Source organism: Balaenoptera acutorostrata, chromosome 3 (genome assembly GCF_949987535.1).
Source record: "Balaenoptera acutorostrata chromosome 3, mBalAcu1.1, whole genome shotgun sequence".
Taxonomy (NCBI): Eukaryota; Metazoa; Chordata; class Mammalia; order Artiodactyla; family Balaenopteridae; genus Balaenoptera; species Balaenoptera acutorostrata.
In genome coordinates, this window is record NC_080066.1 from 135463253 (window position 1) to 135475786 (window position 12534).

General features: G+C 46.0%; 1 protein-coding gene across 1 annotated transcript in view; it reads right to left on the bottom strand.

Moving 5' to 3' along the window:
* Positions 1 to 6398: 6398 nt before the first annotated feature.
* Positions 6399 to 12534, bottom strand: part of ATG14 (autophagy related 14) — a 37555-nt gene continuing 31419 nt past the window's right edge. The window contains exon 10 of the mRNA XM_007192894.2: positions 6399 to 9341. Within this exon, the coding sequence (XP_007192956.1) occupies positions 9035 to 9341 (307 nt within the window). The 3' untranslated portion in view covers positions 6399 to 9034. The remainder of the gene's footprint in view (positions 9342 to 12534) is intronic.

A 12534-nucleotide genomic window follows, 5' to 3' on the forward strand; every position in this document is an offset into this window, starting at 1 on the left:
GTTTTGCAGATGTGTTTTCTTTTTTTGAGGTAATATTGATGAGGGATATTGTGAACTGAATCCTAAGAATTAAAAAAAAAATTTTTGAGTTGTTGGAAGGGGAGAGAGAATTCTTTTCTACCACTGGAAAGAGACCATCTTCACTTAACATTATGAGCTTACATTTTTGCAACCCTTTAACACTTAGTTTGAATTTGTTGTCTGCCCAGCACCCTCTGTATTTCCTGTTGGATGAGGTATTATTATCTATGCATAATGAGTTAATTGTTTAGAAGTCATGGAGAATATATTCAGACCTATGGTCATGTAACACTTGGCAGGGCTGGAAGGTATCTGGCCCCAGAAAGCTGCTGTGGAGGACCTAGAAGCTAGGTTGGCTTGAAATTGAGTACCCACCAAAAAAGCCTTGGAGCTGCATCAGCTCTGGGCTGTGGAGAAGCGATGGTAAATGTGCCAGGGGTGGGGCTGATGTGAAAGGGATGGGTGAAGGCTCTGGTGGTCCCACAGGAGAGAGATGGAAAGGTGGAGTAGGCTTGGGCCAGGGCTGCCAAGCAGAGTGGGGCAGGGCTGGAGTCCGGGAGCCAGGTTCACCTGTGGCTGAGGTGGTATGTGGTCACAGAGCAGCTTCTTTCTTACCTTATCCTTAGGCAGTAGCTGCTCCTGCCTGAAGAGGGGGGACTGAAACTGAAAAGTGTCTCGGATGCTGAGCAAGTCGGCCCTGCAGGCACGTCGCGATGATACCTGCGACATGCTCGGCTGGAGCCTGTCTGTGACACAGGACCAGGAGAGGCTGCGAAGGCTGACTTCCCCTTTAGGGTGTCGGGGTCCTTCCTCACGACTCACCCCAGCCGAGGTACATGAGAATGCTTTCCATCCCCTGGGCTGAAGTTTCCAGCGCTTGTCGTCCTCCCCCGTGGTTTGCGCTAAACTGGCAATCTCTGTGTGTACCTTCCTAATAGGTTTGTTGTGACTCCTAATTTAGGATTAAAGGAGATGTGCACATGCAGGACTTCGTACAGCTTGGTGTGTGGGATGTTAGCTTTCATTGTTATTGGCTCTTGGTTCTTCTACATGTGCCCAGGTGGTTTTCCCAAGTCAGCCGTTCTAGATGTGGTTTTCACATGGGACACAAGCTGTGAGTCTGCGAGGGCCTGAACCGACCAAGAGCAGCGGACAGGAAGAATGATGCCCTAACCCCATCTTGGCATGCAGTTCTTGGCGTTCTCAGAATCACTGATGATCCCTTTTGAACCGTGATGCAAGACCCGCTTCCCAGGGGTGTCTGTGTGAATGACAAGAGGATTTTGGCAGGTGGGGCCCGAGGGCACCCTGGTCTTCATTTCTAGGCAAGTGTAGCTTTTCCCCTTAGGAGAAAGATGCTGTGCTTCAGAGCCCCCTAGTGCCAAGCTGGGGAAACCAGCTCACGTTTTACTTCTGCAACAGTGCAGTGTACCTGCCTTCCTGAGTGGCTGCAGAATCCTAGACTCACAAGAAAGGAAGTAAGAATGTGGGCTCAAAGACCCTAGGCTCAGCCCAACTCCACCCCCGTGGGGACCCAAATAAAGGATTCTTACCCCTTCAGCTTTTGCTCAGAGGGTCTGATATACCTGGCCTAGATTCTCTCCCACCCCTCACTTTACCATTTGAAAGAAAATGCAGAACCAGAGTAAATCTGGAAGAGTCAGCAGCTCCCTGCCCCCAATCCCTGGGGCAGTTTGGCTTTGTTCCCTGCTCAGTGGATGAGACCAGATACAGGCAGGGATGAACTGGAAAGGGAAAAAGGGCCAAGATTAGAACTTTTTCTTCAGGCCTTGTCAAAACAACTCTGGCATTAAAATGGCCATGTGAAAGGATCATTCACAACTGGCCACGTCCCCTGCCCTAACAAACACACAGCCTGTGCACAGGAGGCGTGTCCTTCGCAGCCCCTGCCCCGTCCTGTTCACCTCGGGTGGCTGCATGGTGCCTCCAGGTACCTCGCTACCGCCACCGCCCCTTTGGTGTACGGCGCCCCCTCCACTTGGGGCTCACGCAGGGCAGCTTGGTCATGCCACCCCTCAGTGCCTCACACCCAGTACACACCCTCCATAAAATGTTTATATTCCTCTCTAGTCGTCATCTTGATGTGACGGGTGCTGGCAGGTTCTGATTGCTCTGAGCTCTGCTGTAACTCCTTCTAGTATGAGAAACCTGAAGGGGGATGAAGGCATCTGGGAGGATCTTTTCCTCTGGCCACAGCTGGTCCCATGGGAGCCTTCTTGGTTAGGGTCACTTCCACAGTAGCCCTAGGAGTTTTGCTGGGTAACTGTCAGTTGTGTATTTGATATGATCTGGGCTTTGTCGTGGCTTCCCCGGCAGCAGTTGCTTTGGGCTTTCTGGCTGCAGAAGGCTGTGAACTGATGGTTAAGCTTGATCTAGGAGTCCCCTTCCTGGACTCTGTCCAATCACCCTTCTAACTTGGACTTGTCAGAGCCTCCCTGCCAAACTTTATGGACTGGCCTCAGACACTATTCTTATCATGTGGGTCTTCCCGGGCATTTTTCCATGGCTCCAATAGCCTCTGTTCCTTCTTTACTCAGCAGACTGGCTACTCCTCCTCTCCTGCATCCCACAGCCTACGTCAAAAACAGAATAAAGCCAGTCTGCGCTACAACGCCGCCATACACTGTAGACTGCACCACTAACCGGAGCTGATGTTATTTAGCTCTTACTGTCAGGGGCCACGCTGCATTTACGTAAAGGCGTTCTCTGCTGTGCACAGTGACTGGCACTCGGGGAATCTGACAGCTTCTATCCCGGGTTTTCCTTTGGGTTCAAACAAGCTAGAGCTGCAATCTCCAAGACTGGTGGAAGTATCTTTGTGGGAAATGTGCAGTACCTTCTAATGACATGCACCTAAGTGTGTGGCCATACCTGGTGTTTGCATAACCTCACGGGAAAAGCAAACAAAACTGTGGTTATGAACCCTTTGGGGACTTCCAGTGTATTTACACCTAACTAACTGGTTTAAGCAAAACCCACAGTTAGGCAGCAACCCTATTCTAGGTGGTTTGTTTGACCTGGGTGTTATTTTAGAGGAGCAGGACCACTGAAGTTGATAGTTGGGAAGGGAGTGGCAGCAGAGAGATGGCCATCTCTTACACCACAGCTCTGGTGAGACGTGGTGTTCCTCTGTTTAAAAAGCAAAATGAAACCTTCCCCTCTCAAAGGCCCCCATCCCCTCTTCAGTTTGCAGAGAACAGGCCTCAGAACAAATTAATTTTGGGATCCGTTGTTTCAAATTCTTTTTGGATTAAGATTCTTTTGGGGCTATAAAAGTTTAAAATTAGAAAGCCCTACTTAAATGTTTTGCTTTTCTCTTTGGAATGATAAAACCCAGCAGGGATTAGGTTCTAAAGTTAGCATTTAGGGGGAAAATGGCACAAAGCTGAACTTACTCTTGGAAGTCCTGTGTGTCCATCACCCACCCAGCAGAGAATGATATACACCGGGTACAGTGGTGGGAAATGCGTTAAGTCCTGTAAGAGGGCTTGTTCTTGCTGAATGATGAGCAGTGTACAGACACCAAGACTCGGGGGATAGCAGATCCCATCATCTAGTTAATTGGGGCAGAATCACTTGTGCTATTTAAATTATTTCCCTCCTTTATGTCCACCCTCTGCCCCCGATCAGAAAATCAAATAGCTGCTTTACCAACTGGTATTTTCAGATGTCTATTAAGTAGTATGAAGAGGTTGATACAGATTCAAAATCAATTAGTTGCCAACCAGTAAAATGTAGAGCAAAGTTGTATTTAATTGTGTTGGTCCCCCGTCCATTAGAAGGGGAAATGGCCCGTTTGTATAACTGAGTGTTTGCAGTCCAGTGGGAGGATAGGGATGGAGCCAAGCCTGGGCACGTCCAGCTTCCGTATTCTGGGACTGAGCTGTTGGCCTTCTCTGCTCTACCTCACCAAGCCTCCCGTATGGGCAGCCAAGCACGATTCTGCTGCAGGGTGCGTGGCCTGCCACAAACCTCCTTCTACCCCAGCCCTGACTGATTCTTCTTCTAAGCAGAGATGGTGCTTTGGCTGCCCCTGGCATCTAAGCTGGGACCTCTTGCATGATCTTATCCTTTTCCAAGGCCAGGAGCCTCGCTTTCAGGCTTTCAGTGTGTGCTCTGCAGAGGCTCTTTATTGTGTACCTTCTCAACAGGAAACTACTGACACACCCAAAAAGAGTGAATTCAAGGAGGGTTTATTACAAGTGTGTAGATACAGGGGCAAGCCTTCCCCAATTTTTGTGGCCCAGGGCAAGAATACAAATGAACCCTCCTGCAGCCCCTCTGCCCTCTTAGTATTTTTCATGCTTACTAGATGAAATAATGTTTTTGGATATCTTGAGTTAAATTCTATTATAAAAATACATTTTACCTATTTCTTTTTACCTTTTTTAATGAGACTACCAGAAAGTTTAAAATCAGATGTGTGAAAAAAAAAAAATCAGATGTGTTGGGCTACATTAAATATTATATTGCACAGCACTGCTATATAGGTCAATGCTTTTTTTTAAGACATGGCAAGCAGAGGTTCTCTAGAGAGCTCTCCAGAGAAACGGATTTATTAAAAAATATTTATTTATTTACTTATATTTTGGCTGTGTTGGGTCTTAGTTGCAGCCCACGTGGGCTCTGTAGTTGCGGCACGTGGGCTCAGTAGTTGTGGTGCACAGGCTGAGTTGCCCCGCAGCATGTAGGATCTTAGTTCCCCGACCAGGAATCGAACCCACGTCCCCTGCACTGGAAGGCGGATTCTTAACCCCTGGACCACCAGGGAAGTCCTGGTCAGTGCTTTTAAAATGTTAATGTACATACGTATTATTGAAATAATTCTGATTCTGATGGCACCCAAGACCCTTCATTTCTCACAAGCTCCCAGGTGATGCTGCAGGTCCTAGGATCACACCGTGAGCAGCAGCAACTCCAGAGAAATTAGGTGCTAAAGATCTTGGGCGTAGTATATCAGAGACCTCTGCGGGAGCTCTCCAGCTCTTAGCAGGCTTTTTCTCAAAGGCCATCAATGCAGTAGAACTCCCAACTTAAGCCAGTACCAATGCCCCTGGGCCAGAAAATAAGGGCACCACCCTGTGGGTGGGTGCTAGACGTGGTCCTTACTACTTTGAAGGCAACTATTACACTGCTGACACAGAAGATATGCCCCATTTCTATCATTCATTAATCAACTTTGGATTGGGAGGTGTGTCCCTCCCATCTACTACTTCCAAACCACTTGCCACTTTCTTACCGAAATCTAGAGCCACCTACTTGCTTATGCTGTAGAGATGTCTTCCTAATAATGTTTTAAATTTAGGGAAATAAGTTGCTGGGAAGGGTAGGAGAGCCCTTTCCTCAAAATCCAGGTGTCTTCTGAAGTCATACAGTAAATGCCAGAAAACCACGCCCAGAGGGGAGACGATGAACAAGCTGATATGCACCTGGAGGTTATTAGTGCCCTCATGACGCTGAGCTGCTTCCACTCCACTGACTCCAGCCCGCTTGTCAACACTTACCTAGTGCTGGCAGACACCTCCTGCCTATTTCTCACTTTTTTAAAGGGACCATTTGAATTCTCCATCAGATTTTCTCCCCACCAGACTATCCCTCACTCCTTCCCAGAAAAAGCACAACAAAAAAGTCACTGATGTGGCTCTTGCTGTTTTACCATCCCTTTTCTTCTAGAAAAGACTGTCCCACTGGTGGTTTCTGGTTTGTTTTTGTTTTTGTTTTTTTAAAAAAGGGACTTCCCTGGTGGTCCAGTGGTAAAGAATCCACCTTACAACGCAGAGGATGCGGGTTTGATTCCTGGTCGGGGAACTAAGATCCCACATGCCGCGGTGCAACTAAGCTGTGCGCCACAACTACTGAGCTCTTGCATCTCAACTGGAGCCCACGTGCCGCAAACTAGAGCCCACGCGCCCTGGAGCCTGTGCGCCGCAACTAGAGAAGAGATAAAAAAACCCTGCACGTCACAACTAGAGAGAAGCCCACACAACACAACGAAAGATCCCGCATACGGCAACTGAGACCCGACGCAGCCCCCAAAAATAAATAAATAATAAATATCACTGCCAGAGACCTGCATCAAATGATGGCTACAGGAGAAAAATGCATCTTTAGAGAAAGATGTAACCGGTAAGCGACTGATTTTCGAGCTTACTAAAGATGGACCATTATTGTTAATACCACTATAATTTTAAAAAAGTATTAACGGGCATTTTTCATTACCTGGCAAAAAATTCTTAAAAAAATTATCCTATAATTTGTATAAAATACTCCAGAGTTAGATCTCATTCTTGCTACCCTCAATGTATTCAGCAGAAATGAATAATCAGAGCTTGAAAAAGATATACATATTTGCAAAGTACTGTTAAAAGATTTATTGCAATAATACAATAATAGTTTAGAAAACATTTGTATGACTCAAACTGGTTTGGAAGTCGCAGAGCAGTGGGGAATCCCTGCAACATGACGCGGCAAGTAGATTCTTTAACAGCATGCCACCAAATGTTCTTCCCCAAATTATCAATACACGACTCCTTAAATGAATCCTGTCCACTCCCCGATGCTGACACTGTTTTTCCCCTTAACTTACAGATGTGCAAAACTTTTCTTAGTTATACTCCATTACAAAAAAAGTCTTTAACAGACCATTTTAAGCAGCCTATTTGGTGCCTGTGAGTTTTTTTAGTATTACCTTGTTTCAACAAATCGTCTTATGATGGAAAACATGACCAAGTTCTATAGCTTGTTGTTTAAAAAAAAAATACCAGCTTCAATTTTTTAAAAAGCTGTGTACGTATGGTTCTGGCACCTACATGAAAGATTTTAATGAGCAGCAAAGAGAGTAGAAAAAACAGTGGTTGAAATGTATACTTAAGAATATTTACAGGGTGGATCCAGTGCAAAATAATGAAAACCAAAATATCTCAGCAGTGTAAGCCAGTATGTTGGTGTTCAAAACCATAAAAGGTTTGATCATTTAACCCTAAGTAAAGTGCCTCCAGTTGATATTAACAACAAAACATACCCTATCAATCCCTACATTTCCCATATCCTTGTAAGTTTTGTTGAATTACTCTGGTTTGCGATCTCATGGTTTCATAAGAGGAATACTTGAGACAAACCATGACTGTTGTGCATCTTTCAGCTGAAGTCATTCCCTGCCCCCAAGCCCCGAATCCCAGTGTTCCAACACTTAAGACTAAGCTCTTCTTTCTGAGGGTTTGAGTGCCTAGACAACTCTTATGGGATTTTAAGTTCATTTGGTATTTGTTAAAGTCTACCACAGCCTCCCTCTATGAACTACACTACAGACCTGGATGGGACAATGCAACCCAGCAATCATGAAGCCCAGCACTTAAAACAGATACTGGCTGTATAAGAACCCACAAGGAGAAAAGCCTGTTTCCTCCCTAAGTGGAAAATTTATAGTCAGGAACTTGGGACTCCTGGATAGGAATAAACACCCTTCTGCAATTCTACCCCAAACTCTACCCAAACACTAAATATACCAACAGCAAGAGCTATATATAGCACCTCGGATTTGGAGGCAAAGTATCAACTATAATAATTACAAGGAGAAAAGAAGCTATAGGGCAGGGCAAACCTCCAAGTGATTTATGAGGTACTATCATGCTAATCACACTAACGAGATATGGTGATAATGCCTGTTAGGAATTTTTCATTGGATTTCACTTTGTAGTTGTTACATAGATTTCTTTTTGCAGTTATTAAAAATAAAAATCTACTTACATATTTGTACATAATGCCTCTCTACAGCTTTCTTACAAGATTGTCACTAAGAGAATGACAAGACACATTAGCTGAAAAGGATCTCTTGGTGAGGGAAAATTCTTTCCATCAGAGCTTTCCCAGGATACAGAAGAGCGGTATTAGCTGTAATGATGTGCTCTGCATTTCAGAGCAAAGGTAGTGTCTTTAGAGCAACAAAGACCTCTAGGAAACAAACAAGCAGGGTGGTTTTCCCTAGAAAAACCTGCCACTTACTAAATCCCTTAGAAAGAAACCAGACACCAGAAAAATGACCACAGGCCACTTCAGTGGCTTTTAACCTGTGCCCAGGCAGGAATTTAGCTTCCATAAGGGAATAACCTTAATCACTTATTTTTCACTCACAGAAAATAAGTTCAATATCAAAATGCACATAGTGTGGATGGTAGGAATTCAATAATCTAGGTACGAATGAACTTAATTCCCCTCAAAATCCAAGGAAATAGTTCTTAAATCTCTAGGACATTACTGCAGCCAGGATTTCTTCTCTTCATGGATGTGGGTCCTACAGAAAAAAGGACCTTAGTTTCTTTGCTGTGTGGGGAGAAAGAAAACAGGAACGTCCCACAGGCCACAAGACAGCAGCACAAGTGAAATCATTTTTTAAACTACCTCTCCCCCACCAAAAAAACCCCTACCCTTTGAAAACAAGACAAAAATCCTTGACCTAAAAACCAAGCATGACCAAATTATAAAGAAATCAAGTGTTTCAAACTGCCTGCTTGTTCTCTGTACAAAAAATAATGGCATAAAAACAAACTCATAGTCAACAGTTACCTTTCAAATCCTAACCATGAGGAATCACTTCCTTGTGATTCAACCTCTGAAGCAAAGTGTTTAGGAACAGCCTTAGCATCACAGGGGCCACCACGGCAGCCGCGTCTCTGGGGCCAACGGCCTGTGGTTGGAAGGGGTTCTGTGTGTTTCTGCCTCAAAAGAACTGGCCATGCACACAGGGCCTTCCTCCACCGGCGCTGGTCTGGGAGAAGGACCTGAGACCCCTCTGTTCTGTTAATTATCATAAGCATGTCAGTCACCGCCACGGCCCAGTCGACAAAGAGAAATGCTTGTCTCCCTGTTTTAAAAAAAACCCAACAGCTTCACCTCTTTCTGTTCCAGGCACTATCTTAGCTAACACGTAACGTTTACTAGGGCGTGGAGGAAGAGCTTTCTCCAGGCCGATCTGGTGCGGCGCAGTCCCTGCTCGTTAACGGTGTCCAGTGTAAGCTTTAAACCAGGAGGTGACGGAGGCCGCGGCCGAGGAGATCATCCCACCAGCACTGCTGCTCGCAATGGGCGGGGACGCCTGGGTGCTCTGGCTCTCGGAGACTTCCACGGGCTGCGAAGGAATGTCACAGAACCGGGGGCTGGGCAAGTTCTCCCAGTCGGTGCCCAGGTCGGTTTCCTCGTCACTTACGTGCTCGTCTCCACTCTCATCTGATTCTCCAGCAACTCCGGGATCCACAAACTCCATGGACTCCTCCAGATCTGCTCGCACTTCAAAGGGTCCCGACCTGTGCGCAGACAGTGAGGGCCCCTTTAAGACAAGCACCCCTCTTGCAACATAAGACCCGATGGGACACGAGGCAGGCCCAGAGCCCTCACCACACCCACGACTGGTCTAGAATCGAGCTTTTCTTTACCTAAATAATAATGGCCATCCAAGTAATGAAAAAAACACCACACCACACTTTCCCTCAACTCAACCTACTTGGGAAGACCCTGGATGGAAAAAAGCCATCCGCTGAGACTAGGCATGCTGGTCCAACATACGATTTCCTGTTTCAAACCACCACAGTATCCATGCATGCCAATGAGAGAATTCTGACAAACAGTCACTTGATGCATACACGGGCATATCAGTGGAACAATAAAACTGTACAGGTGTTCTCTGCCTCATGGAAGCCCCCAATTATTAAACTCTTAAGACTCACAGGGGCTAAATGATAGGGTTGTATGCATGTTAGCAAAGCTTCCTTGGATTAGTGTCAATAGCAAGCTCCTGCACGCATTTTAAGATATCATTACATAATTTTCTAGGGACACATTTACAGCATTGAATGAGATACAACTATTTAGAACATATTCATCTGGAATAGTGCATATTTCTGCGCCATATTTCAGGAGGAAACTATTTTTATTTCCCCAAGGTCCCTGATGACACCATCACCTCCAAGTCAGGCCTCATCCCCTGTGACCGCTCCTCAGGGCCACTGGGGAACCCCTGTGAGCAAAGGCCACACGGCCCCTGCCGCTCTTCCCTGCCCCCTTTCTAGCTCCTGCCTCAGGGGGGCCAGGCTGCATGGCCTCTGGGTGGGCAGTCACCCCGCCTACTGCCCCTCCGGGGGGTTCCCTGCAGCCAGCTACAGGGTGGGGTCACATCACTCCAGCAGCCTCCCCCCTGCTGTCCCCAAGATCAGGACACGAGGCCTTGGTTCACTTAAGAGTTTCACTGACAGTTACTTTGGGGAAAATGACAGACATTAGCATAAACAACAGACATGAGAAATAACTTAGAATTGTACAGCCTGTCATTTTAGTCTATGGTGCAAACTTCTCTGCAGCCTTTATGATGATAAAAGCCTAGCGCTGGCCTCCGGTGCACCTCACAAGACCTGTACCTTCTGACTCACTTTTCCCAGGGTCAAGCAACCTTCATTCTTCCAAGACAGCCCTGCTTCCCAGCTAAAACACAGCAATAGCATAGAGCCAGCATTTCTGTTCCAGGCACTGGAGTCCCCGTTGGCCTCTCAGATGTCTGAGCCAACCAGTCGCAAAACACAAGCCAGCGGGGGCTCTTCCCCTCCTCCCTCACGCTCCCGCCTGCTATGACCAAATAAGCCCCCTTTCCACCCTGTGTCCCCCGGCTCAGGCCCTCCCTGCACCCCACCCCCACCCCACTCCTCACCGGGGTCCCACCTCCTCCGGTCAGCCTCCCTCCACCCCTCTCCTCATGGCAGCTGCCTACCAAAAAATGGTCACAATGTAAGTGCCTTAGCTGGGCTCCCTCTTTTCCTGAACACAAAGCTCTTGGATTCTGTTCTGTTCAGCTCCACTGTCCAGGGGGCCTCAGCATCTGCTGCCAGGTTTCATCTCCCAAACCCCCCAGGCTCCCTCATAGACCCAGGTCAGCTCTCCACGGCAGTCACTTCCTTGCTGCCAGCCCAAGAGGCACAGCCTGTTTTCTGTTCCTATTTGATGCTGCCAGATCTCCTCTTGGGGTCCCTCTCGGCATGAGACTGCCGTCACCCCCAGGCCCTCTCTTTAAGGGTTTTCCCAGGAAACAGGCAGGAGTGATACACGGGGGGGGAAATGACACTCCCTCCAGGCAGAGCTCCCTGCCGGAAGCCACGGGGACTCCAGTTCTCTGCTTGGAACTGCATGGGGCAGAGTCCGGCTGGCCTGGAGAAAGTGCCCAATTAAGTACTTCTAATGAAAAAACTATACGGAGGGTGGGAGGGAAGCACAAGAGAGAGAGGCGATATGGGGATATATGTATATGTATAGCTGATTCACTTTGTTGTACAGCAGAAACTAACACAACACTGTAAAGCAACTATACTCTAATAAAGATGTTAAAAAAAAAAAAAGAAAAAACTAGTAAATGATTCCCAAAGTGGCCAGTCTGAACAATTTTAGTTCCAACGAGTAACCTGTGAGAGAAGACATTTTTCCACTCAGCCTCTGTCCTGTCACTTCTAGCTTAAAGGTCTATTATCTGCCCAGCACACCCCAAGCCACACACCCCCCACACAAAATTAACTAGCAAAAGAATTAAGTCTTTTCACTTAATGGCTTTGGGAATAAAGATTTTCAAATCATTCCTTCAGTCTTCAGTTTAGCTGAATAACTGATATCTTTTTATTCAGGACTCTGAAGCCAAGAGTACTCATTCTTTCATGATGCTGTAGGGAGTTATTCTCATCGATTAAGGCAACAAAATGTTCTTTTTGGCTTTTAGGAAGTCTCTTTTGCAAAATATTTCAAGAATATTATATGATAGAATATACAACCTCAAGAGTGAACCCTACTGTAAACTATAAACTTTGGATAAAAATGATGTGTTAATCATGGTAAAGAGTGGATCATATAAGAAAAATCAATAGATATTAAATCCAGGGGAAAATTCTGATGAGGATAACTGCACAGTCTCAAAGCGTCTCCCAACTGACTGCTCCTTAGTTGCAAGGAAGGAAAAACATAGGAAGTGTACAGAGGAGAAGGTGGAAGGCATCCTGACTGGGTGATCGAATTAACATCACCAATGAGGGACAGATGGCCACTGTGGGCCTCTGGATGTGACACCCAGGAGACATTTACCTAGGCAGCATTCCAGCCTGGAATGTATAACCTGATCTCATTTCAAGGAAACATCAGAATAAAAGTTCTACTAAAAAAAAGAGGGAAAAAACGGTAATGTCATGAAAAACAAACGAGGCTGTGAAAATGTTCCAGATTTAAAGGAGGTTAAAGAAACATAGCAACTAAACACAACATCCAACTCAAGACTGGACCCTGTACTTGGGGTGAGGTGCTATAAAGGACATTTTTGGTCCACTGACAAAATGTGCATATGGCAGTATTGTATCAATGTTAAATTTGCTGATGTTGATAACTGTACTGTGGTTAAAAGCAAGAAAATATCCCTATTTTTAAAAAATACATATTGAAGTATTTAAGGGTCAACAGCCATGATGTATGTAACAT